The sequence below is a fragment of the Anopheles stephensi genome, chromosome 2, assembly GCF_013141755.1.
Source record: "Anopheles stephensi strain Indian chromosome 2, UCI_ANSTEP_V1.0, whole genome shotgun sequence".
Taxonomy (NCBI): Eukaryota; Metazoa; Arthropoda; class Insecta; order Diptera; family Culicidae; genus Anopheles; species Anopheles stephensi.
Window position 1 is genome coordinate 28,527,461 of NC_050202.1, and position 24,685 is coordinate 28,552,145.

The window sequence follows — 24,685 nt, forward strand, 5'->3', positions numbered from 1 at the left end:
CGTACAATGGCCCATTCCCAAATTGCTTATGAAGCAGGAGTGTCATGGGACTGCAATCATGATTTCAGCTTGATCTCTTCCACCCGAGCCTTCCTTATCTTCTTCGTTTCGAAGGCTTTACCTACCTTTGCTCAATCTAATCTGAGCCGCGTTATGCTTGTGTGAATGTGTGAACTTCCCTGCTTTCCTAAGGGAAACGTGCCCATGGTACGAATCCGTAACGTGTAAATACAATAGTGCGTTGCTGCGGATGGGACCGAATTGGTGCAGGACATCGATGAGGATGCGTTGAATAATAAACGGCATAAACAGCGCACATGTCCGTGCACACGAAATGCGGAGCAGCAATTTGATGATAAACCGTTTTTGGGGTACCTTTTAATAGAGGAAAGCAATGAATCTATGCTCTAAGGAATAGATAAATGCAGAAGATCGTGTCTCGATTTGATTGCCGTCCACATCCAACAGTTTGTTCTGATGATTACACTTCTTCATTGGCGCGTAATGTCATTCCAGCGCGCATTCTTATGAGATTTCTGGCAGCTGTGCATGGAGAATACGGCAGAGAGCACCAATTCAGGCAATTTTGCCACCGTTTCCATTGATTTGAGGCACCGTGCATTGTCTTGGTGTAAAAAAAAAATATTTTTTTGTCTGCAATGAACGTTGTCGGTTTTTAGCGATTTCCCTCAATGTGGTAAGTGTGGTTAAAATTGTATCGATGTGTTTGCAGAAATCTGCACGATATCGCCTAGCTGCCGTTTTTTTTTTTTGCATCTTTTCACGCATCGGAATTGTTTACAAAAGTTGTTTCACTCGAAAAATTGTTGGTGAAAGGTACAGAAAACGATACGATGATTTTGACACAAAATGCACTAGCGGGGTTTCGCTAGTTCGCGGTTTTGCCATTGATAATCAGTGTGCCGAAGATAAAAAGAGGTGAATGAGGTCTCTAAGACCCAGAGCCTCTATAAATAAACGAAAAAAAGTGTGCCGAAGTCATCGTACCCGCCGGCAGATGGCACTAATCGTGATAGAGTTAAATGCGCATTGTCCAGGATGATCGTGCCCATAGTAGCTCCGCAAACTTTCTTGCGATTGATCAGTCTCCAGCAACAGTTCAAATGCACGATACAGTGCACACCGATACGTCTGGTAGTCCTCTACGGGCACGCGGTCTGGACAGTGCTGACTTGTTGGAGTGTGCGACCCCTGCACATATTTGACAGTTCCTATTTTTGTTCCTTGAGAACGTTCATTTCTGTTGTGTTGGCTATCGGGCCCTAGTTTGTTTTCAGTTGTGTTTCTTTCCGCGTCTTCTGAAAACGACGGTCGAATCTCAACCATAAAATGCTTTTCTATACTGTAAACGTGCATTTGTTCGAAAAGCTCAAATGTCAAAGTTTGGCAGTTGGTGTTGTGATGCAACCTGGAGAATTATGAAATATAGAATTCAATTTCCGTTGAGAAGACAAAGGAGAAGCACGCACATTTCGGCGTCTTGTGTTATTTAGTTTATTTTTGGAAAGTTTACAATACAAAACAAATATTCAACGTTAGGTTGTTGGCCTAGGATCGATGGTATTGTGCGGGTTGTGCAAGATACTGTAAAGTTGTGTTGTGCTTAGTTGTGTCTCAAACTTGTGTGTTAGTGCAAAAAGATCGTCACACTCTGCAGCTGTTCGATGGGTCCAACTGTGCCGCATGGAAGTTTTGGATGACGATAGGATGTGTGGAACGCACTAGAGCGCGTATTACAGCGGTACAGTATTGTAAGTAAGATGCACCTGAAGCGGTCGAGCGGCTATCGCTTCGTTTTGATGGCGGGACGACACAAGAAATTCCTTTAGTTCGATCATTTTTTGCGGTATTATCCGGCGCTACCGGCGCTGTGTAGGATGTCACTCATTACTTACTCTAGAATCTTCATTTTCGAATGTTTTAACCAAAGTCTATATAGGACAGAGGTCGACGCATCCCATACAAACTGACAGAAAGCTGTGGGAACGTTCTGGAAGTTCAGGTAGGAGGTGTTTACTGCTTTTTAGCTGGTGCTGCTGTTGGTACCGGATCCTTAAGCACCTCCAGCTGCTAGTGTGTGATCCTTGAAGTCTTGTTAAGACTTTTTGAGATAAAATTTATCTTTTTGCACCGTGAAAACATGCGGGGAACCTTATTGTGCCATGCAACTGCTTCTGTTGTTTGTAAACAATTTTCGATCCAAACATTAAAAGTCGGGTGCAAAATGCCGGACATTTGCTAAGATTCGACCTTTGTCCTACATAGACCTTGGTTTTAACTGCAATAGAAACAATGCTCGAGGAAAATTTAAACGGTGTAACGTCCTACCATTACTGACCACTGTGCACATTAGACCGGCTGTCAGTCAGATGACAAGTAATATTTTGTCCACCGCGACCAGAACCAGTGTGGACCTGCCAACAGAATAAAGCTCTCCCTTCTTCTGGCGACCTCGAGTACGACTGAACATGATACCGTATGGGTAGAAACCTTCGGGTTCCTATTTTCTTCTTTTATTCTGATATTTTACCAACGTTGAATTTGTGAAGTGTTGTTTGCTGCATGGTGAGACGAAGATAAAGGGTGTTCAGATGTGCGTACCAAAAATTGAAGCTGCGTTTTCAAGTGCGAAGCAATGTTAAGTGCTTTAGCTGCCAAGCCCCAGTGTAGGACCCGAAGTTGTCTCTGAGTGCCCAAATAAGAAGAAAGGTGACACCAATACATCGAAATCTCGCATGAGTGAATCAAGCGTTGGTGGCTTTGTTGGTGTGCAAACAGGAGATTTAAACAAAATGGACTGTTTCACAGATTCTGGTTGTATGGAGAACATTTGGTGAACGGCAAAACGCTATGGGAAGAATTGACACTATTAAATCAGCCTGTTGAAATCACCAGTGCAGAATATTCGGGAACGATAAGAGTTGTAAGCAATGTGCAGGGAAGAAAAACTTAGTGCGTTGTGAGCAATGTTTTGCATGTGTCGAAGCTGAGCTGTAACTTGTTCTCGGTAATGCGTGGTGATGAAGCTGGGATTGGCAGTAATTTATAGAAACGGGAGCGTTGAAATTCGTCCTAAGCAGTAGTGGTTCAATATCATGATTTGGAGGCCCCGAGCGGAATGGAAGTCGAGGTCGCTCTAATTGTGATGTTAGAGGGAAACAACAGGATTTCCCTCACCGTTGAGGCCCCGAGCGGTCGCTCCTTCCGCTCCTATGTTGATCCGCCACTGGTCGTAATGCTGTTGAATTGTCGCGTGTGGTAAGCGTGTCGGAAAGTTGTACCAGTTGGAACCAGACACGGAATTCGTTTCCGTCTCGTAGTGAATAGAGCTCGTCTTGAGTGTTAGAACTCATACATTCGGACGTGTGTGATCCTGTTTTCGGTTCGTGCGAGTGGTTGTGCTAAAGCTTAGGCTACATGATGCGAGATGCCAAAAAGATTTCGCTTAAAAGAGCGGGTTATGCGAAATCTAACCGTCAAAAAGATTTCGCCTCCTCGAGCTGAAATCTCGGAAAGATTTCGCTTCTCTCTAGCCCTCTCTGTCACTTTCTATGCGTTGCCATGGTAGTTTTCGGTTGAAGAGAGAGAGATAGCATGAAATATATCGGTCGCCATGTAATATGCGGGATCGATCGGTCTTTTAACGCGACGGGGCTTTGTGCATTTGCGATTTTTACCGCACCGTACTTACGTGGTTCATTTGGGTTTCGACGAGAGCGACGAACAACAAGCCAACCAGTTCTTCCATTTATCGACTGTCCAGGCAATCTTGAAGATTACTGGATTGGTGGAGACGTCGAAGGTAAGGCACCTTTGGTTGGGGGACACTCGAAGCTCATCGGCGTTGAGTAGGCTAGGCGACTCTAGATATATTCAGATATTCAGAGGGAACATCCCTTACTGGCTCGTTGGAGATTTGAGGCCTTATCTTGGGTAGGGGGACTGTCAAAGCTCTTGGAAGAATTTGCACGTCAGGATTTGATTTGCAGCAAGTCTAGCCCAGACCCAATTCTCTTGTTGGTTGGGAAAGACAGCTTTATTTATACCAAAAATTTCTTAGTTTATGGTTAGTTCATTCGCCGTAAGTTAGGTTAAAACTTTTTTACGTTATTGAGTAACTTCTAGGTAGACGGCAAGAGCATAGGGTTTCGTTGTAAACAAAGAAATCAAGTTACTTATGGAATTTTCCTTAGGGTGGCTTTGGTTTGAGTCGTTTACGTTTCTTTATTCGTTAACCTGCTGATATGAAATTATCATTCATTGATTTGCTTTTTTCGGGGCGATCGAACGCGATCGATTGCTTCGCTTGCATAAAATGTGTCGTTATGATTACGTCTACTTGTTTGCAATGATTCGGAGTGAATAAAGTTTTACGCTTAGTTGCTAACCGCTGTGTGCACCGTGCGATGTATGGTGCATTGGTTGGTTTGGTTTCATATAGCGGTTCTTGGTGGGGTATAGGTTACTTGCGTTTAAACAGTTATTGCATAAGGTTGTGGGGTGATTGATCGTTCCTTCGCACGTGTTTATGTAATGTATGTTTTTCATGAGGTGTTTTTCAGATGTATAGCAGGGATGCTGCACTCTTAACAACGCGGGTAGATTTCGCGGGTAGAAAAAATTCGAAATCCCCCCCCCCTTTTAGTGAAATCCTTATGGCATCTCGCATCAGGAGAAGCCATTTAATATCGCCAAGCCGATGCCGTATTTGATCAATTTCAGCTATCTTCTTCTCGTTTCTTGACTTATCGACCTCTAAGGTCATTCCTGCCATTTCTGGCCTACTAGACTTATTGATACCGCATAGTTGGATAGTCACCCCTCGCTATGGGGGCCCAGATGAAATTTGAATCACTGTCACATCTACCACCGGGCTGCCTACAGCTGAAAGGAGTCACACAAAATTTCAGCTAAGGCAAACGATAGGATTCCAATAGTCGTTGGTGACAATATTCATTGTTAATACAATCGCGGAAGTTTCGGACGTTTGCTGCACCGGAGAATATATACAAAAAAAAAACTGATGGAAGTACAGAAGGTGCACTGCAAGAAGTAAAGAATGGAAGTGATTTTTATTAACTAAACTTGCCCTATTTATAGCTTTTTGTAAGTGTTACTCGCGCACTACTCATTATGGTTACTCACTTCTCGTCAAGCAACTCTATTTCCTCAACAGAACATTCGTGAAGCTCTTGATTTCCGTATGTGTGTCAACATTAGGAGCTACCGTAGTCTATAGCACTTATCGCACGCTTGAAGCTCTAACTAGAAGGTTTTTTTTGTTCAGTTCATGTATTTTGCTCCGAAATGTCATACAGTGCTTGTGTGTTGTTGGAGTTGTCATTAAAGGTACCCATTAGATATGTGAATATATCATGCGATTTGTTCTCTAATGCTATCTTCCTTAAGTGGTTACATTGTTCTAAGGACATCATCCAGCGGATGCTGGTTTGAGAGACAAGTTGTTTAAATAATTTATCCATGTTATGTATCGTACAAAACTCCAAGATGGATAATGACTCCAGTTCATTACTGGCAGCAAAAACTTCGGGTTGTTTTTCGTCCATCAAATGTTTGACTACTCGTTTATGAAGCTGGATTGCGATCTTCTTCGAACTGCCATTCGAGTCTAACCATCTTCCATAATCATGTACATTTTTCAACAAATCTTTCAAACCGTTAGAAAGTAACTGTTCGAGCAAGGTGTCTTCATACACCGCCGCTCCGGCAGCTAATAAGTTTTTGACCGAGTTGTCGTATCTCATTGCGAATGCGTATTCTAAGGCTGTCCATTGAAGAAGATCGTCTTTCATATTTATTGACTGCAGGGGCATTTTGCTTGTCAAAAAGTCTTCAATAGCTCTTGATGGATAGATCACCGCCAAATGAAGCGGTAATCGACCAACAGCATCTTTCGTGAATGCAGCTGAAGGATGCTTCAAAAGTATATCACGAACCTGTTGCACTGATTGATTGATTACAGCCATGTGGATATCACTTTGTTCACTATCGCAAGTGTTGAGTGCAATCACTCGATTGAGGAAATTACGAGTTCGCTGCACTCTTCCATTCCAATACGTCCACGATCGGAAAAAACTTTCACTTTTCATGCGATGCTTGTTGTGGTGTATCCATGACGCTGCAAAATACTCAGCAAATATTCGATAAGTGAACTGAGGGCTAAACCCTTTAATTCCTGTTATGATGTTAGATTTCTTACGGCCCTTTGTTATATCCCGCATGCATTGCATAGCTTCTCTAAATTCCTGGTCGGACATCAAATTGGCTAAGTCCTCCTTCTTGAATATGGCAAACATAGCTAACAGAGTAAGTTCCTGTTTAGAAATATCGTTTAAATTATGAGGGATTTGATCTGAAACTGTATCAATAGAATTGTCTTCGCTTGTCTCAGAGGCATTCGACTCAATCAAGCGGTCCAAATGATCAAACCAATTCATAGTGCCCCGTTTCAAAAGAAAGTCTAATATTTTGTCCGTGCGATCTTCATCCTGATTGAAAGCCACATAGTGAAACACGTTCCATTCGTTTTTTTTGTTAACTATCGCCGGATCAAATCCTTTGCCGATCAAACAATGCAGCATGAAGAAACAACCGTTTTGAGCCGTCATATGGAGCAGATTACGGCCCTCGTCGTCAATGCTGTCCCGATCAGTTGTTTTGTCTAAAAGATATGTAAATGCAGGTATTGACTTCTCATGACAAACGTCATCTTCCTTTGGTAACAATCTCATGATCATAACAATGAGATTGTTAGTAATGATCCTGTTAGTCTTCTGAACAATGTATTTAAGGATCTGCATGTTACCCTCGTGAACAGCTTTAGCGAGAAGAGCTTCGATAAGGTAGCCTTCGTGTAGGATATCTTTTTTGTCGTACTCGGGTAACGACAGTAGAACGTTTCCAGAGTTACGCACGCAACAAACCTTTGGAACCTCATCTTTGTCTAGCTGTGGCTTACTTTCATCATCTGGTGTGTACGTTGCTTCGTGAATGTCTTCATCATCCGCCAAACAAATGTTTAGTTGGGTGCATAATTGTTGAAAAATAACCTTAAATGAGTTGAAGTGAATTGTGCCGTATGTTGATTTAAGAACATCAATTAGTTTAGCAATATCATTTACTTTCGGTAGGAGCATTTTACATTCATCTATGAAATATACCGTCGTATCATGCGCTTTGCTTTCCAATGCCATTTGAACCAACTGGTTTGATTGATCAGCTGAAATCCTTCTTTGACAATCGGTTTGTGTTACAAATTGTTTCACTAAACTGACCATATTTTTTTTTATGCAGAATTCAAGAACAGTTAAAGAGTCCAGTTCCTCAGAACGCTGGAAGATGTCAAGTTGTCTTTCTTTGAGCAAATATTCTACGAATCGATTGTGTAGTTGAACTGCAATTCCTTTTGAGTGTTCGTGTGAGCGTAGCTGTTCTCCGCATTCATGTGCATCAAACAACGAAACCCTTAAGCTGTTTGATAGTATCTGCTGTCGCAAAGTGTTCTCGTTCACTGCCGCTCCGGCAGCTAGAAGAGTTTTGGTCGTTGTATAATAGTTCATGGCAAATGCGTATTCTAAGGGTGTCCATTGAAGAAGATCGTCTTCCATATTTATTGACTGCAGGGGCATTTTGCTTGTCAAAAAATCTTCAATAGCTCTTGATGGATAGATCACCGCCAAATGAAGCGGTAATCGACCAACAGCATCTTTCGTGAATGCAGCCGAAGGATGCTTCAAAAGTATATCACGAACCTGTTGCACTGATTGATTGATTACAGCCATGTGGATATCACTTTGTTCACTATTGCAAGTGTTGAGTGCAATCACTCGATTGAGGAAATTACGAGTTCGCTGCACTCTTCCATTCCAATACGTCCACGATCGGAAAAAACTTTCACTTTTCATGCGATGCTTGTTGTGGTGTATCCATGACGCAGCAAAATACTCAGCAAATATTCGATAAGTGAACTGAGGGCTAAACCCTTTAATTCCTGTTATGATGTTAGATTTCTTACGGCCCTGTGTTATATCCCGCATGCATTGCATAGCTTCTCTAAATTCCTGGTCGGACATCAAATTGGCTAAGTCCTCCTTCTTGAATATGGCAAACATAGCTAAAAGAGTAAGTTCCTGTTTAGAAATATCGTTTAAATTATGAGGGATTTGATCAGAAACTGTATCAATAGAATTGTCTTCGCTTGTCTCAGAGGCATTCGACTCAATCAAGCGGTCCAAATGACCAAACCAATTCATAGTGCCCCATTTCAAAAGAAAGTCCAATATTTTGTCCGTGCGATCTTCATCCTGATTGAAAGCCACATAGTGAAACACGTTCCATTCGTTTTTTTTGTTAACTATCGCCGGATCAAATCCTTTGCCGATCAAACAATGCAGCATGAAGAAACAACCGTTTTGAGCCGTCATATGGAGCAGATTACGGCCCTCGTCGTCAATGCTGTCCCGATCGGTTGTTTTGTCTAAAAGATATGTAAATGCAGGTATTGACTTCTCATGACAAACGTCATCTTCCTTCGGTAACAATCTCATGATCATAACAATGAGATTGTTAGTAATGGTCTTGTTAGTCTTCTGAACAATGTATTTAAGGATCTGCATGTTACCCTCGTGAACAGCTGTAGCGAGAAGAGCTTCGATAAGGTAGCCTTCGTGTAGGATGTCTTTTTTGTCGTACTCGGGTAACGACAGTAGAACGTTATCAGAGTTACGCACGCAACAAACCTTTGGAACCTTATCTTTGTCCCATTCCGGTAAGGTTTCATCATCTGATGTATACATTTCTTCAGCAATTTCTGCGTCCTCAACCAGATGAATGTTTAGTTGTGAGCATAATTGTGGAAAGATATCTTTGAATGAGCTCATTTGGTTTTTCTTGATGAAAGACTTAATGGCTAAAATGAGTTCTATATCATCATTCATTTGCGGTAGCTCCATATTGCACTCATCTACGAAATATTCAACTATATCATGCGCTTTGCTTTCCAATGCCATTTGCAACAGTTGGTTCGATGGATCACTTGCAATTTTCCTTTCGATATTCATTTGAGATACAAATTGTTTCACTAAACTGACCATATTTTTTTGTATGCAAAATTCAAGAACAGTTAAAGAGTCCAGTTCCTCAGAACGCTGGAAGATGTCAAGTTGTCTTTCTTTGAGCAAATATTCTACGAATCGATTGTGTAGTTGAACTGCAATTCCTTTTGAGTGTTCGTGTGAGCGTAGCTGTTCTCCGCATTCATGTGCATCAAACAACGAAACCCTTAAGCTGTTTGATAGTATCTGCTGTCGCAAAGTGTTCTCGTTCACTGCCGCTCCGGCAGCTAGAAGAGTTTTGGTCGTTGTATAATAGTTCATGGCAAATGCGTATTCTAAGGGTGTCCATTGAAGAAGATCGTCTTCCATATTTATTGACTGCAGGGGCATTTTGCTTGTCAAAAAATCTTCAATAGCTCTTGATGGATAGATCACCGCCAAATGAAGCGGTAATCGACCAACAGCATCTTTCGTGAATGCAGCTGAAGGATGCTTCAAAAGTATATCACGAACCTGTTGCACTGATTGATTGATTACAGCCATGTGGATATCACTTTGTTCACTATTGCAAGTGTTGAGTGCAATCACTCGATTGAGGAAATTACGAGTTCGCTGCACTCTTCCATTCCAATACGTCCACGATCGGAAAAAACTTTCACTTTTCATGCGATGCTTGTTGTGGTGTATCCATGACGCAGCAAAATACTCAGCAAATATTCGATAAGTGAACTGAGGGCTAAACCCTTTAATTCCTGTTATGATGTTAGATTTCTTACGGCCCTGTGTTATATCCCGCATGCATTGCATAGCTTCTCTAAATTCCTGGTCGGACATCAAATTGGCTAAGTCCTCCTTCTTGAATATGGCAAACATAGCTAACAGAGTAAGTTTTTGTTTAGAAATATCGTTTAAATTATGAGGGATTTGATCTGAAACTGTATCAATAGAATTGTCTTCGCTTGTCTCAGAGGCATTCGACTCAATCAAGCGGTCCAAATGATCAAACCAATTCATAGTGCCCCGTTTCAAAAGAAAGTCTAATATTTTGTCCGTGCGATCTTCATCCTGATTGAAAGCCACATAGTGAAACACGTTCCATTCGTTTTTTTTGTTAACTATCGCCGGATCAAATCCTTTGCCGATCAAACAATGCAGCATGAAGAAACAACCGTTTTGAGCCGTCATATGGAGCAGATTACGGCCCTCGTCGTCAATGCTGTCCCGATCAGTTGTTTTGTCCAAAAGATATGTAAATGCAGGTATTGACTTCTCATGACAAACGTCATCTTCCTTCGGTAACAATCTCATGATCATAACAATGAGATTGTTAGTAATGGTCTTGTTAGTCTTCTGAACAATGTATTTAAGGATCTGCATGTTACCCTCGTGAACAGCTGTAGCGAGAAGAGCTTCGATAACGTAGCCTTCGTGTAGGATGTCTTTTTTGTCGTACTCGGGTAACGACAGTAGAACGTTATCAGAGTTACGCACGCAACAAACCTTTGGAACCTTATCTTTGTCCCATTCCGGTAAGGTTTCATCATCTGATGTATACATTTCTTCAGCAATTTCTGCGTCCTCAACCAGATGAATGTTTAGTTGTGAGCATAATTGTGGAAAGATATCTTTGAATGAGCTCATTTGGTTTTTCTTGATGAAAGACTTAATGGCTAAAATGAGTTCTATATCATCATTCATTTGCGGTAGCTCCATATTGCACTCATCTACGAAATATTCAACTATATCATGCGCTTTGCTTTCCAATGCCATTTGCAACAGTTGGTTCGATGGATCACTTGCAATTTTCCTTTCGATATTCATTTGAGATACAAATTGTTTCACTAAACTGACCATATTTTTTTGTATGCAAAATTCAAGAACAGTTAAAGAGTCCAGTTCCTCAGAACGCTGGAAGATGTCAAGTTGTCTTTCTTTGAGCAAATATTCTACGAATCGATTGTGTAGTTGAACTGCAATTCCTTTTGAGTGTTCGTGTGAGCGTAGCTGTTCTCCGCATTCATGTGCATCAAACAACGAAACCCTTAAGCTGTTTGATAGTATCTGCTGTCGCAAAGTGTTCTCGTTCACTGCCGCTCCGGCAGCTAGAAGAGTTTTGGTCGTTGTATAATAGTTCATGGCAAATGCGTATTCTAAGGGTGTCCATTGAAGAAGATCGTCTTCCATATTTATTGACTGCAGGGGCATTTTGCTTGTCAAAAAATCTTCAATAGCTCTTGATGGATAGATCACCGCCAAATGAAGCGGTAATCGACCAACAGCATCTTTCGTGAATGCAGCTGAAGGATGCTTCAAAAGTATATCACGAACCTGTTGCACTGATTGATTGATTACAGCCATGTGGATATCACTTTGTTCACTATCGCAAGTGTTGAGTGCAATCACTCGATTGAGGAAATTACGAGTTCGCTGCACTCTTCCATTCCAATACGTCCACGATCGGAAAAAATTTTCACTTTTCATGCGATGCTTGTTGTGGTGTATCCATGACGCAGCAAAATACTCAGCAAATATTCGATAAGTGAACTGAGGGCTAAACCCTTTAATTCCTGTTATGATGTTAGATTTCTTACGGCCCTGTGTTATATCCCGCATGCATTGCATAGCTTCTCTAAATTCCTGGTCGGACATCAAATTGGCTAAGTCCTCCTTCTTGAATATGGCAAACATAGCTAACAAAGTATGTTCCTGTTTAGAAATATCGTTTAAATTATGAGGGATTTGATCAGAAACTGTATCAATAGGATTGTCTTCGCTTGTCTCAGAGGCATTCGAATAAATCAAGCGGTCCAAATGATCAAACCAATTCATAGTGCCATGTTTCAAAAGAGAGTCCAATATTTTGTCCGTGCGATCTTCATCCTGATTGAAAGCCACATAGTGAAACACGTTCCATTCGTTTTTTTTGTTAACTATCGCCGGATCAAATCCTTTGCCGATCAAACAATGCAGCATGAAGAAACAACCGTTTTGAGCCGTCATATGGAGCAGATTACGGCCCTCGTCGTCAATGCTGTCCCGATCAGTTGTTTTGTCCAAAAGATATGTAAATGCAGGTATTGACTTCTCATGACAAACGTCATCTTCCTTCGGTAACAATCTCATGATCATAACAATGAGATTGTTAGTAATGGTCTTGTTAGTCTTCTGAACAATGTATTTAAGGATCTGCATGTTACCCTCGTGAACAGCTGTAGCGAGAAGAGCTTCGATAAGGTAGCCTTCGTGTAGGATGTCTTTTTTGTCGTACTCGGGTAACGACAGTAGAACGTTATCAGAGTTACGCACGCAACAAACCTTTGGAACCTTATCTTTGTCCCATTCCGGTAAGGTTTCATCATCTGATGTATACATTTCTTCAGCAATTTCTGCGTCCTCAACCAAAAGGATATTGAGCTGTAAGCACAGTTGCTGGAAAATAACCTTGAATGGATTCATTTGGTTTTTCTTGATGGAAGACTTAATGGCTGAAATGAGTTCGACGCAGTCATTCGTTTGTAGAAGAGGGACATTGCATTGTTCTTTGAGGTATGCTACTACATCTTGTGCATTGTGTTGAGATGCTAGTTGTACTAAGTTTTTGGATTGTTCTTGCAATATTTTCGCTCGAATGTTCATTTGGGATACTAGTTGTTTAAATATCCCAATCATGTTACGTTTCGCACAGAACTCTACAACTGTTGATGATTCAAGCTCCTTTTGAATGGAGAAAACGTCAAGTTGTCTTTCGTTGATCAAACTCTGCACTAGATGGAAGTGTAGCTTACGAGCATTGGTAGTAGAACCTTCATGCGTCTGCAACCAAACGCCGTAATCATGTGCATTTATCAACAATTGTTTAAGGTTGTTAGAAAGTATCTGTTGTAGCAGGATGTCTTCATTCACTGCCGCTCCGGCAGCTAGAAGACTTTTGATGGAATTATCACATCTCATTGCAAATGCATAGTCCAGTGGAGCCCATTGAAAGAGATCATCTTTCATATTAATCAACTGTGGGGCCACTTTGCTTGTCAAAAAGTCTTCAATAGCTCTTGATGGATAGATCACTGCCAAGTGGAGTGGTAATCGACCAACAGGATCCTTCGCGAATGCAGCTGAAGGATGCTGCAAAAGTATATCACGTACCTGTTGTTCTGATTGATTGATCACAGCCATGTGAATATCACTTTGTTCACTATCGCGTGCAATCATTCGATTCAAGAAGTCTCGGACTCGAAACAGTTCGGTAGACCAATATGACCACGAACGGAAAAAACTCTCATCGTTGATAGTACTTTTTTTCTCGCACAACCAGCAGGCCGCAAAGTACTCAGCAAATATTCGATGCGTAAACCGAGGAATACCGTCCCGGATATCGTGAATGATGCCAGTCTTCTCATTGCCCTTAGCTACGTCTTGCAAAACTTCCCTCGCCTGTTGTTGATCCTCATAGGACAACATTTTAGTAAAATCCTTCTTCGGGAATATAACAAAAAGGGCCAAAAGTTGATGCCGTTTTTCTATCAGTTTGTTTGCTTCGTCAGTTTTCATCCTTTGCACAGGATAATCTGATGCCGAGTGTGTAGTTCCTGCTTTTTCGTGGTTTAATATTTTCAGCTTTTCTTCCACAAAAACGCTGATGACTTGTAACTGATCCAACTTGGTATCTTCCATATGTTTGGCAGATAGTTCTTGCTGTGTGACGTTGTGGACGTTTGTCATTTTTGAAAGTGAAATCTTGACAGCCATGTGCAGAAAGAGAGGTATAATTTTCAGCTCCTGTATACTGGCGATAGTGCGCGTGTACATGGTTCTCACAAATTTAATGCTTAGCTCCTCGTTGCTTATTTTGAAGCCCTCCGGTGCATGCACTAGATAATTGATCAAAAACCGTATCCGATCGTTTTGAGAAAACGGTTCCAGTCGCCACATATTACAGTTCGAAAACATTTGTTTCAATTCGTCTCTGAAGTTGTACGGTCTAGTTGAGATGTACATTTTTCGAATGCCTTCCAAGTTGGTTAGTTTGGCAAAATATTTCTTGACAAAATCTTTATAATGCGGTGCTATCTCATCGAACCCGTCCAATAAACAAACAATTTGATTCTGGTTGAACTTGTACTGAAACAATCGCAATTGCAGCAGCTCGTCTAAGGACATTTCAAACGTTGCAAACATTGTCTTGTCAACGATTATTTTGCCCCCCGATACCATCAAACATTGCGCAAATCGATCAGCTTTCTGTCTCTCCCTATTTGTTTGTTTAACCGACGCAGAGGAATTGTTAGTCAAGAACAAGGTAAGATGCAGAAGACGGTACAGGACCTTTATTACCTTTGTGTCGTCGAAGGTTGAAGGGTCTTGCGCTTGCAGTTCGCGAAAGTCAGCGGAATATTGCAAAGCATTCATTCGAAAGACATAGAACGAGGAATCATGGTTCGATAAAGCAAATGCCAACCACGTAAAATAGGTTGACTTTCCGTACCCTGATTCGTCCATAAAGATATCCACCTTAACGTTGTCTTCATATTTTAAAGCATGATGATAGGTTGCCTCTGCATTGCTCAGCGATAGAGTAGACCTTAGCAATGAATCAGTGAGCTCCTGTTCAGTTAGTAACTGTTCAGACGGAAGGCTTTTGCCTGTGCATGGTACACAGGAGCGTGGAATAAACCAAGGCCTAATTTTGTCAAAGTTCTTCCTGTTCAGGTTTTCTCGTTCCATCGTTTTAGATTCGCAACATTTATCCAACACATTAAATAACAAGCCCAAACTATCATCACCGTTAACAATTTCGTCCAACGCTACCGTTGTTTCATAAAGCTTAAGGTTGTTGTGCTGGCGAAACAACTGCTTCGTTGATTCGACGATAAGATCACGAACAAATAAGCGATCTTCCGACACGTCCTGCTGGGCTGGTGCTTCTATAACGACTATTTTCAACGCCAAAGATTTTGCGTGTTTCTTGATTTGTCTAAGTATGTCACTTTCCAGCTGACCAAGTATCGTTATGATGTATTCAGTGGCGAGATCCACGGCAACAATGAATTCCATCAGTACACACAAGAAATCAAAGATGTCTGTTTTAAATTTTAGTGAGGCAATATCCACATATAAACATTGATACTGATGCATCCTTAAGGTATGTGCTACAATGAAGGAGTTCAACTTCATGTTTGTGGTGCAACGATATCGATAAACGTACGTTGCGCCTGTGATGAACTCATCGAATTCAGTGTCAGTTAAGGAATCTGGCTCCACGTTAATGTAGTGATATTTATCACGCAACAGTTGAACGTGTTGCTTTGTAAACTTTTGAACCTTGGCAAAATTGGCATTTATATTCTTTTCTATAAAGTGCTGCTTCAGGTCGTGAAAACTTTTCTCCTCCGACACTACTAAACCGCCAAACAGCATATTATGCAGGTTGTTGTACATTGCCTCACGATTGCTCACCCATTTCGGCATCAGATGCATAATGCTTTGGTGCAGTTCTGTTTGATTGATGGATCCACATACCAGCATGAATTGTCGACAAAATTGTTCAATTGCTGCATCAATCGATGCATAGTATGAGCCCTCGTGCGAAACGGATTCGAAAAATGAATCATCGATCTTAATTTCGACCTCTTGCCAATTCACTTTGCCATCACGTTTTGCCATATCCTCAAAACTGTTTCGTATCGGTACAAAAGGGGACGATTCGGTTGCAGTTATAAAATCTTGACTGAATTTAAATGTGCCTGCTGCCTTTGGTTCCACGCACTTATGCAGCAAGTCAACGTACATTTTGAATATGGGATCGCTAGCTGTCACTGGTGTGCTTTTTTTAACATAATCGGCCATCATCTGTCCTAATTTTTCCAAACTACCGTTTCTGAGGGATGCAAAGAGAGCTGCAAAATTGCCATTGAGGGTGTAACACTGTGCACCTATTAGGTTGCAAAATGATAACATATCGTCGGGATTCGGTACATGTGTTACAAAATATTTCTTCACTTGCTCGTTGATATTTACGTTGGTGCACAAAATGTAGGTATCGGAACGTTGCATCGCTCTTTCGCAGCATGAAACAAAGTACTTAACGATTGAAAATTGGGCCTTTGAGTTCCATTTCGCCAGGAATGCCTCTTGGCTCAACGTTTGTTTGATTCCGTTCATGGGTCGCTTATGTTTTGCCTGAATGTATAATGAGGCGAAATCTCTGGCTGTCGATGGCAAGGAATAGCGAAACACGACGTCATCAAACTTGCCTGCCTCTTTATCTTCCATTTTGATTTTGAAATCTGCTATTGCTTTCATCTTGCGCAGGTTGAACGCCTGAAGCAGTAACACTAGCGCCAAACGCAGATGATAGGCATGTCCGTGCATCGGAAAATTTCCTTTAGCACCGTTATTCGCCGGTTCCTCCATATTCAAGTTTACTGCAAATAGAAATAAAAAAAAAATCTCATAAACACGATCGTTTGCTCTAACAAATTTTGGTTATTTGCAAAGGCCGCAGATGATACCGTTTGTGATGTTGTCGCAAGCGAATCATTTAAAAGGAAACGCTTCAAAATATGATAAACTATTTGCAGTGCACTAAATCCGGACTATGACCTTTAAGCGCCTGTGTCGTATTAAAAATAAGGCCTGGGTACATGAAACACGTGAACAACGATTAATTTTTCTGTGAAATGCCATACAAAATGGTCTGTACGCTAGCAAGAACGCTTCTTTTGCGCCGATCGTTAGATTAGATAAAAAAAACAGTTATCGAAAAAAAAACTAATCTGGGCTCTGCATTTGCTGTTTAGTGATGAATTTGGATTTACTGACAGTATTACGTGAGTATTTAAAACAACAGGCTAAAATAAGTAAAGAAATTCAAAATTAAATAGTTATACGTTACCAGAAACGAAAAGAAATTCGATGCACTGGAGTTGGTAAACAGGGATTGTCAAATTGTTGAAGCGGAAGTGCACCTGCAAGAAAAGATCATCGCTGTGAGTCTCTTAAAACAAGCTTCAAGAGCAATGGAGGATATTGCCAGGATATGCTTGAGAAAGTATAGTGTGAAGTGCTTTGTACATATCTATTTATCCAATAAATGTGGTTACTATCTCTGTAGCGTTTTATGGCAATTTCCGTGTTCGCAACTGCGCTTACACACAAAGAAAGGAGTCCTTATAAAATAAAGTTGAACTAAAACGAATCGGCATGCAAGAATTGTAGAAACAATCTTAAAACAACTAAATATCTTTCGTTTGGACAAATTCTCACAGACAAACATAATCTTGGGCAAAACGAAACCTAAACTTGTAGATACACCTCACACCGTGAGGAAGACGAAACTATGGTAAACAATGATAGCGGGTTAGGATATGCCATAAACAAATGGATAGAAATCAGGAAAAGGGACCAACGCAAAGATTAAGCAAAGCGCGGTTGCACTATCCGTAGTGCCACCCAAAGGCAGGAGGGTAAAGGCCGCACAGGCAAAATAAAGGGAAAAAAACATTCGCATTTTAGGTACAGATTTAGCCACAAGTATGCACAGGACGATCCCAGTACCTAAGGTCATAAAAAAGTGATCGCCCACTTGATCTTACGGTCCGGAAACATAAACAGCTCAGCGAACGTTGCTTCAATGTTCGGGATGCGCCCGACACTATGTTACGTCGAGCCAAATGAGGTTCTATCTCGTTCGAATCCTTCCCTTTCATTCTAACAACCGAACTTTCGGGATTGTTTTTAGTATACAAGGACTTTAGAAATTATTAATAAACCACTAGCATTTTAAATCCTAATCGGTATAGCCAAGTCTCGGGAGTTTTCCTTCATAGGTTTTTTTTTTTTTTTTTATTCATAAAGAACGGCCTGGCCGTATTGCTTCCTTCATAGGTTCTTGTCAGCAATATTATAAGAGTTCACCGTTGGAAACTTGTCCTGGCGCCCAGGGAGAAGGCCTTCGGATGAATCGAACCAAGCTGCAGTAAAGCGACTAAAGATAAAAGGGGGGGGGGGGGGGTTGTGAGGGGTTCTGTATGTGCAAAGCCATATGATGACCGGCAACGCACCCGGTGGCAGGAAACATACTGATCCCGTATGACCCGTATGAGCCGTATGACCTATGAGGTAGGCAAAAATGCACCATTACCGAAGGTAACGCTCTATCGCTTGCATTGTAGCCGCTGTTAAAGGAAAAAGAAACACAGTAAGCGAAAGTTAAAATGAAGAGAAAACCTCCGTTGCCTCCAAAATTCTACCCGTAAATTATACCACCAAGCAACCGGCTGGCAAGGACAAGGAAGAGAGGAGATAACGCAGAACAATGTGCACGACATACATTTGCAGCAGACCAGGAATCCGGAGTGCGGAATCATAAACGAGTCCGGAATCAAAACGAGTCCGAAACTGGTCGGAATCATTCCTTCGGATCGGATCGGAATCGTGTGTACCGTCGAAAACGTTGGCTAACGTAACAGTTTGCCGAGAAAAGCAAGGACACTGGTGGATCACTGATTTGAACACTTTGTTGATACTGGCGCAATGCCGCGGTTATTCGAGATCAGGGAACAGGGTACCTTTTTTACGAATTATTTCATCTTCTGAACACATACTACTGTGTCCGAAAAGTAAGGTGACATTGGAAGCCAAATTTCGCGCGCCAAAAGTAGCTCCTTGTTTTTATTTTTCGTGTGTCAATATGTATGTTTTTGACATATCTGCCACGTTTCAAGTCACAAAACCCACCCGGATAGGAGTGACAAATTGTTTTCGGAGCTGCGCCAAGTGTTTTCGTCCATATTGATCATGTCCAAGTTTGTGGAGCAGCGCGCATGCATCAAATTTTTTTTGCGCAATGAAATAAACGCTGCGGAAACATTGCGGATGTTACGAAAAGCATTCGGGGAAGACTCTATGTCAAAAAAAAATGTATACAAATGGTACAGTGATTTTAAAAATGGCCGTGAGAAGGTCGAAGACGAGGACCGTCCGGGGAGACCATCCACCTCGACCGACGACGCCCACAACGTCCAAATTAAGGATTTAATTGTCAACAATCGTCGGTTGACGATACGAGACCTTTCGGAAAGTGTTGGGATTTCAAAAGCATCGGTCAACACCATCCTAAAAGATGTTTTAGGGTTGAAGCGGGTGAAGTCTCGCCTGGTACCGAAATGCCTGAAATCATTTTGAGGGAGTTTTTCGCAAAAACTGGCACCCATATTGTTCCGCAACCACCGTATTCACCAGATTTGGCACCAGCCGACTTCTGGCTGTTCAACAAGCTAAAACTGCCGCTTCGGGGACATCGTTTTGATACTATCGAGGAGATAGAAGCCGCAGCGACGGCGGAACTAAAGGACATCCCAGCATCCGCGTTTTCTACCTGCTTCAAGGAGTGGGAGAAGAGGTGGAAGAGGTGCATTGCATCGGAAGGGGATTGCTTCAAAGGTGACGACCTTCATTTGACCTAATACAAAAACCATTTAAGAAAAAAACGCAAAGTCACTTTATTTTTCGGACACAGTAGTACATCTGTCGCAGAGCGATGCTTGTGTATAAGATCCCCACATCGACATAGCGTAGGATACCATTGGTGAAAATATTTGTTTGCACAAATATTGCTTGCTATTCTGTAGTGAAAGCTTTGACCTACGATTAATCACAGGATACAGGCTCCTATTGAGCATGTGACCCTTGCCCAAAATGCTCCGAACTTAATTTTCGAAAGAGTTTGTGGCGATCAATCGTAAGGCCCAAGTATTTAATGACCGTACACCACTCAACAAAGTCACCTCCTACTCGAACTCGGCTACAATTCAGGGGAGTCAAAAGATTAGCCTGGTAACACGATGGGGTTGAGTTTATATTGATGTTTTTTTTTCAATTTGAGCATAGTTGAGAAAAAAAACTTCAAGGCAGCTCTGAGCCCTGCTCTTCAACTCTACCACGTTTTTGCCTTTTACTGCAATGGCAGAGTCGTCTGCGAACAGGAATAGCTTACCATCACAAGGTTGGGCAGGCATATCGGCTGTGTACAAGATGTACAATATCGATTCAAGTAAGTTACCCTGTGGTACACCGGCGGGGATGGGCAAAGTAAAGCACCATGTTCACCGCAAATGTACTCCCGTCCAAGTAGATACTGACGATCTTCATAAAGTACATCGGAAGATCGTATCCTAAAAGCTTAGGCATGACCGAACTACATCAGTGCTGCGCAACACGAAGTGGTCAACCACCACAAACCTGCTGGAATTCGTCACCCTTTGCAACAGGTCCATCTACGCTAGCCTTGACATAAAGGCAGCTTTCGACAGCGTTCCGAATGCATCGCTACTTGCCAAGCTCGAAGCACTCGAGCTTCCTATGCAAACGCTGGCCTGGTTTCGATCCTGTCTTAGCGACCGGACGTACCAGGAAAAAATAGAGCCACATACCTCGCGCCGCATCCTTATTACTTCCGGAGTGCCACAGGGAAGCAATCTTGTCCCGCTGCTATACGTGACACGAGTGCACCTTCTCTACGCGGATGATGCGAAGCTCTGCTGCTCTTTGGTACGCTCTGCGGTTGAATACGGATCTGTGGTGTGGTGGGCCACGGAGGCACATTCCCTGGCGCGTATGGAATCGATCCAGCGCAAATTTACCCGGTTCGCTTTGCGCAACTGAAGCGTCCTAGCGCGACTGCAGCGGACGATGCGCGTTACTAGGTCTTGAGTCGCTGAAGCAGCGGAACTGCAACCATCGACCGTGGGACTGACTCGCCGGCGCTGCTGTCGAGGCTTTATCTTCGCTCGATCTGTGCTAGACCGTTGCTTGTCCTGAAGGACCACCGTGTTTTTTTCTAGTTGATTGACACTTTATGTTTTCTGTTTTAACGTTTTAATGCTTGTCTTTAAAAGAACTTGTAAGAAACCACGCTTCAAAGGGGCCAGATAAGATGCTGAATTTAAATTAACAAAATAGTAAATATCAAATGAGTCCACCATGCCAAACGTTGTCGAAAGCCTTTTTAACATCCAAAAAGTCAACAGCAGTAGACCCAGATGCTCAAGATGCTCTTTTATCTTCCTCAGCGATACCGTAGAGCTTAAGCAATTGGTGTGCAGTAGAATGGCCTGATCGAGCTGAGTTCGAGGATTATCCTTTCAAATAGTTTACCCAACGCACAGAGTAAACTGATGGGCTGATAGCTAGCTCTCCAGACGAGTAGGATCTTTAGCGAGCTTGAGAATGGGAACCACCTTTGTAACCCAGCGCAAGACACCGGTAATCAACCGGGTTAAATGCTTTCACATGCTAATTTTTGAAGTAAGATGTTAAAGAATTCTTTTTCGTCTGTAGCAGTGTGCTCCAAGTCAGTCCAGCTTTGATGCAGGCGGTCCATCTGTGTTGGCGTTTCGTTCGGGAGTGGTCGACGGGTACAGCCCCATAAACAGTGGAGTTACTCCTTCTGTTGTGAGATGGAATTCGCCGATTGCTTTTGAGTTCGATGTTGACTTGGTTGATCACGGGCTGTGTCATTGCTGGGCTGCTTGGAGAGCTGTACTTGTTTGTTCCAGTCCAGCCCCACATCACAACACTACAATAGACAACCGGAATGAACCAACCACCATCGAAGCCATAGCCCCAGTAATAGAACCGGACCAAAAAACTCACAACACACACACAGTAGAAATTGACTCATCTTCTCTTGGAATAGGAGGAAATGGCTAGTTAATTTTGATCAAATGTTTTTTTTTTTTTGGTGAATTTAAGATTCGCAGTCATCACACGCGGTGATGACAATACGGCGCATGAGCGTAATAATAAATATATAAAAAAATAAATAAATAAATGTTAAAGAATCCTTCTAAACTGGGAGCCTTCATGTTTTTCATCCTCTCCAGCGCATGGCGGACGTTTTCCACGGTCTTAGCAAGTGTGCACTAGCGAATTGTGCATTGAGCGAATTGAGCTTCAGCTGTTAGAATATTTCAAAGACTTTTTTTTGCATTCCACATTCCAATAGAATAGGGAAGATCGAATGATTTCTTAGCTTTATGTTCAACCATAACAGAAATGAAGACTCACACATTGACGATATTATCGAACGCACGTCTCAGCAAACTGTAAACACGGCATGGTACTTCTTGGTAGTTAAGTTCAAAGCTTATCTGAACAGAGATTACACTGTTCTTTCGTAGTGCCCTTCTTTCGTACTGCCCACAGTAAGCTAACAGAAGGTGTCGTAAAACCATGTTCTTCTTTATTTTCGATTATGATGGGACGCATCATTTTTGCTTTTCCTCGAACCCACAAGTCAACTTGAGACCACCAACATTAAGGTGTTATCGGATTCTCCGAAGAATTAACGCCGTACCCTTATCCAATGAAGAGAGGAGATAACGCAGAACAATGTGCACGACATACATTTGCAGCAGAACGGGAATCCGGAGCGCGGAATCAAAAACGAGTCTTGATGCTGATATTTTTTCTTAATGCTCTAATTGATACTTGATTTTTGATACATAAAGCTTTTACTGATTTATTGTGGAGAGGTGAAAACATGGGCTGGTAATGATTGTTCGGCTTTGGTAATGCAAGCAATAGAGCGTTACCTTCGGTAATAGTGCATTTTTGCCTACCTCACAGGGTCATACGGCTCATAGGGGGATAGGTATGTTTCCTGCTACGGGGTGCGGTGTTCTCTTCTTAAAGGAACTTAAGTCGATCACTTAAATATTGCTCGCTGAAAACTATTCCACTCAACTTTCTAATCACGCACGTATTCGACAATGTTTCAAGGTTTATATTGGAACTTTTGATTTCGTTCTAGCTCTTACCCACTCTCCCTTCTTGGGCTAACAAGAGGGGGAGAACGGTCCGGAATGGGATTTGAATCCCGGGTTCCACCTTATGAACACCGGCGCCGTTTTCGCCTCTACCACCGGACCACCCCCTTTTTTACTGGCCTCCACTAACACAACTGTTTGCTGTTATTGGAACGGAATCGTTGGTTCAGCTTTCTTAGCAAACATTCATCGATGTGTTGAACATTTCCGAAAAACGTTGGGATGTTCCATTATGCGAATTACAAGCCAGATTATACACTGCACTACACCATTAGTACTCCGTTCGACTTACCCTTACGTTTGCGCGGTAATGTCGTGATAGATAGGTATCCGATGCACGTTAGCACTCTCGAACACTTTAGTGTTAGTTTTCAGAATGAGAATGTGCAACTTTAAATGAAACACTCGTAAACTGTAAGCAACAAAACATGTTTTGTTAAATAACGAATTACACGAAAAGGTTGCACGTACTCTTAATTTCAGAAATTCAGAGTCGAATGATTCTTCAGCGAAAGCAAGATCAAGTAACTGTCAGCAAGTAACTGTCAGCTCGACCGTTGACGCCGTACTGATAGTGTCGAGCGCGTTCATCGTGCTTAAACAACCCAGAAAAGCCATTGAACAGTCTATACCAATGCACACCACCCAGGCACTCATTCCCGTCGCCCGATTTCGTCCAGTTGCATGCCCCCTCTCTGCTCCTCATACTAGCATCGGTTCATCGATAGTAGAGGTGAGCAAATCGATTCATTTGAATGAACTGAGTGAATATCAGTTCATTTTTCTGGAAGAACCGATCGTGAGCACGGTTCTTCCGTCACAAAAACATAGTAAATCTATAGTTGCAACACTATAAGCATTGAATGAAGAGTGCTTTTAACATTTTTATCGAATAAAATAATATTTTTTATTAAATTAAGCTCAAAGATTGTTGTTCGGTATTCAGTGGGATAAAGATAACTTAAAAAAAAAAACTTCCGAAAAGAGCCCTTAAACATACTTAAGTCGAAAATCAATATATAAAAAGTAATTGGTATTATTAGGTATTACAAATTTTGCTGGATGAAAAGAATCTCTTTCTTTTTTTTTGGCAACAATCTGGAACGCTTTTCATTGTAAATTTGGCAAGCTTTAGAAAATAACCTTTCACACGGTACCGATGTTCCTGTTATACATAAAATCTTACGAGCTGGTGCAAAGAGCGATGGGTATTTCACATGGTAATGCTTCCACCATTGAAGCGGATCTTGCGACATACCATTTTTTTTTAAATTTAAAAACATTCCTAATCCATGCTCTGCTAACTGTCTAGGCGTTTCATTTTGCTGTTCCATATTAGATGCAAATATTTGTTTTGTAACAAGTATTTGCATCCTTATTTGTCTCTTGAGTTATAGGCGATATTTCCCTTGGGACTTGAAATGGTATCAGCTCCAATATAATATTGTGATATGCCTCTTGGTGCTTTGTCATATTTTTTTTTTGAAATGTTTGAAATGTAAGAGCATTGCTTTTGAAACGATTTTACTATTACGATAGACATCGCGCCTTTCTATTACTCCTCTAAGGAGTAAATCTTTTTTTTTTTGTATCTGGCAGCATATCTACATTATTAAATAGATCTAACATTTACTCCAAAAGAATGTTACAAATCAGGCCTACGAGAGAAATTGTCACGTGCTTTTCAGCAGATACTATTTTTGTAGCAGTGTTAAAAAAATCAAGAACACATAAAATTTGTTTTATTAAGATCCAATCCTGTGT

The 24,685-nt window shown here is 41.6% G+C and overlaps 1 protein-coding gene and 1 long non-coding RNA gene across 2 annotated transcripts; one reads left to right on the forward strand and one right to left on the reverse strand.

Annotated features, from left to right (window-relative positions):
- The first annotated feature begins 682 nt into the window (after positions 1–682).
- LOC118506057 lies at positions 683–23,191 on the forward strand. The gene is made up of 3 exons (XR_004905483.1): positions 683–2,614; positions 21,164–21,356; positions 21,432–23,191. It is a non-coding gene; the product is annotated as an uncharacterized LOC118506057 (long non-coding RNA).
- Positions 4,589–23,834, reverse strand: LOC118506056. The gene is made up of 4 exons (XM_036042699.1): positions 23,393–23,834; positions 23,214–23,333; positions 16,987–17,059; positions 4,589–16,516 (listed from the first exon to the last, which is right to left on the reverse strand). Exon 4 carries the CDS (start codon positions 16,503–16,505, stop codon positions 5,310–5,312), a length of 11,196 nt encoding a protein of 3,731 aa, XP_035898592.1. The 5' UTR covers positions 16,506–16,516; positions 16,987–17,059; positions 23,214–23,333; positions 23,393–23,834; the 3' UTR covers positions 4,589–5,309.
- Positions 23,835–24,685: the final 851 nt, after the last annotated feature.

Excerpts from the sequence above, each read along its gene's own strand:
- LOC118506056 (XM_036042699.1), bottom strand. The coding sequence starts at position 16,505 with ATGGAGGAACCGGCGAATAACGGTGCTAAAGGAAATTTTCCGATGCAC.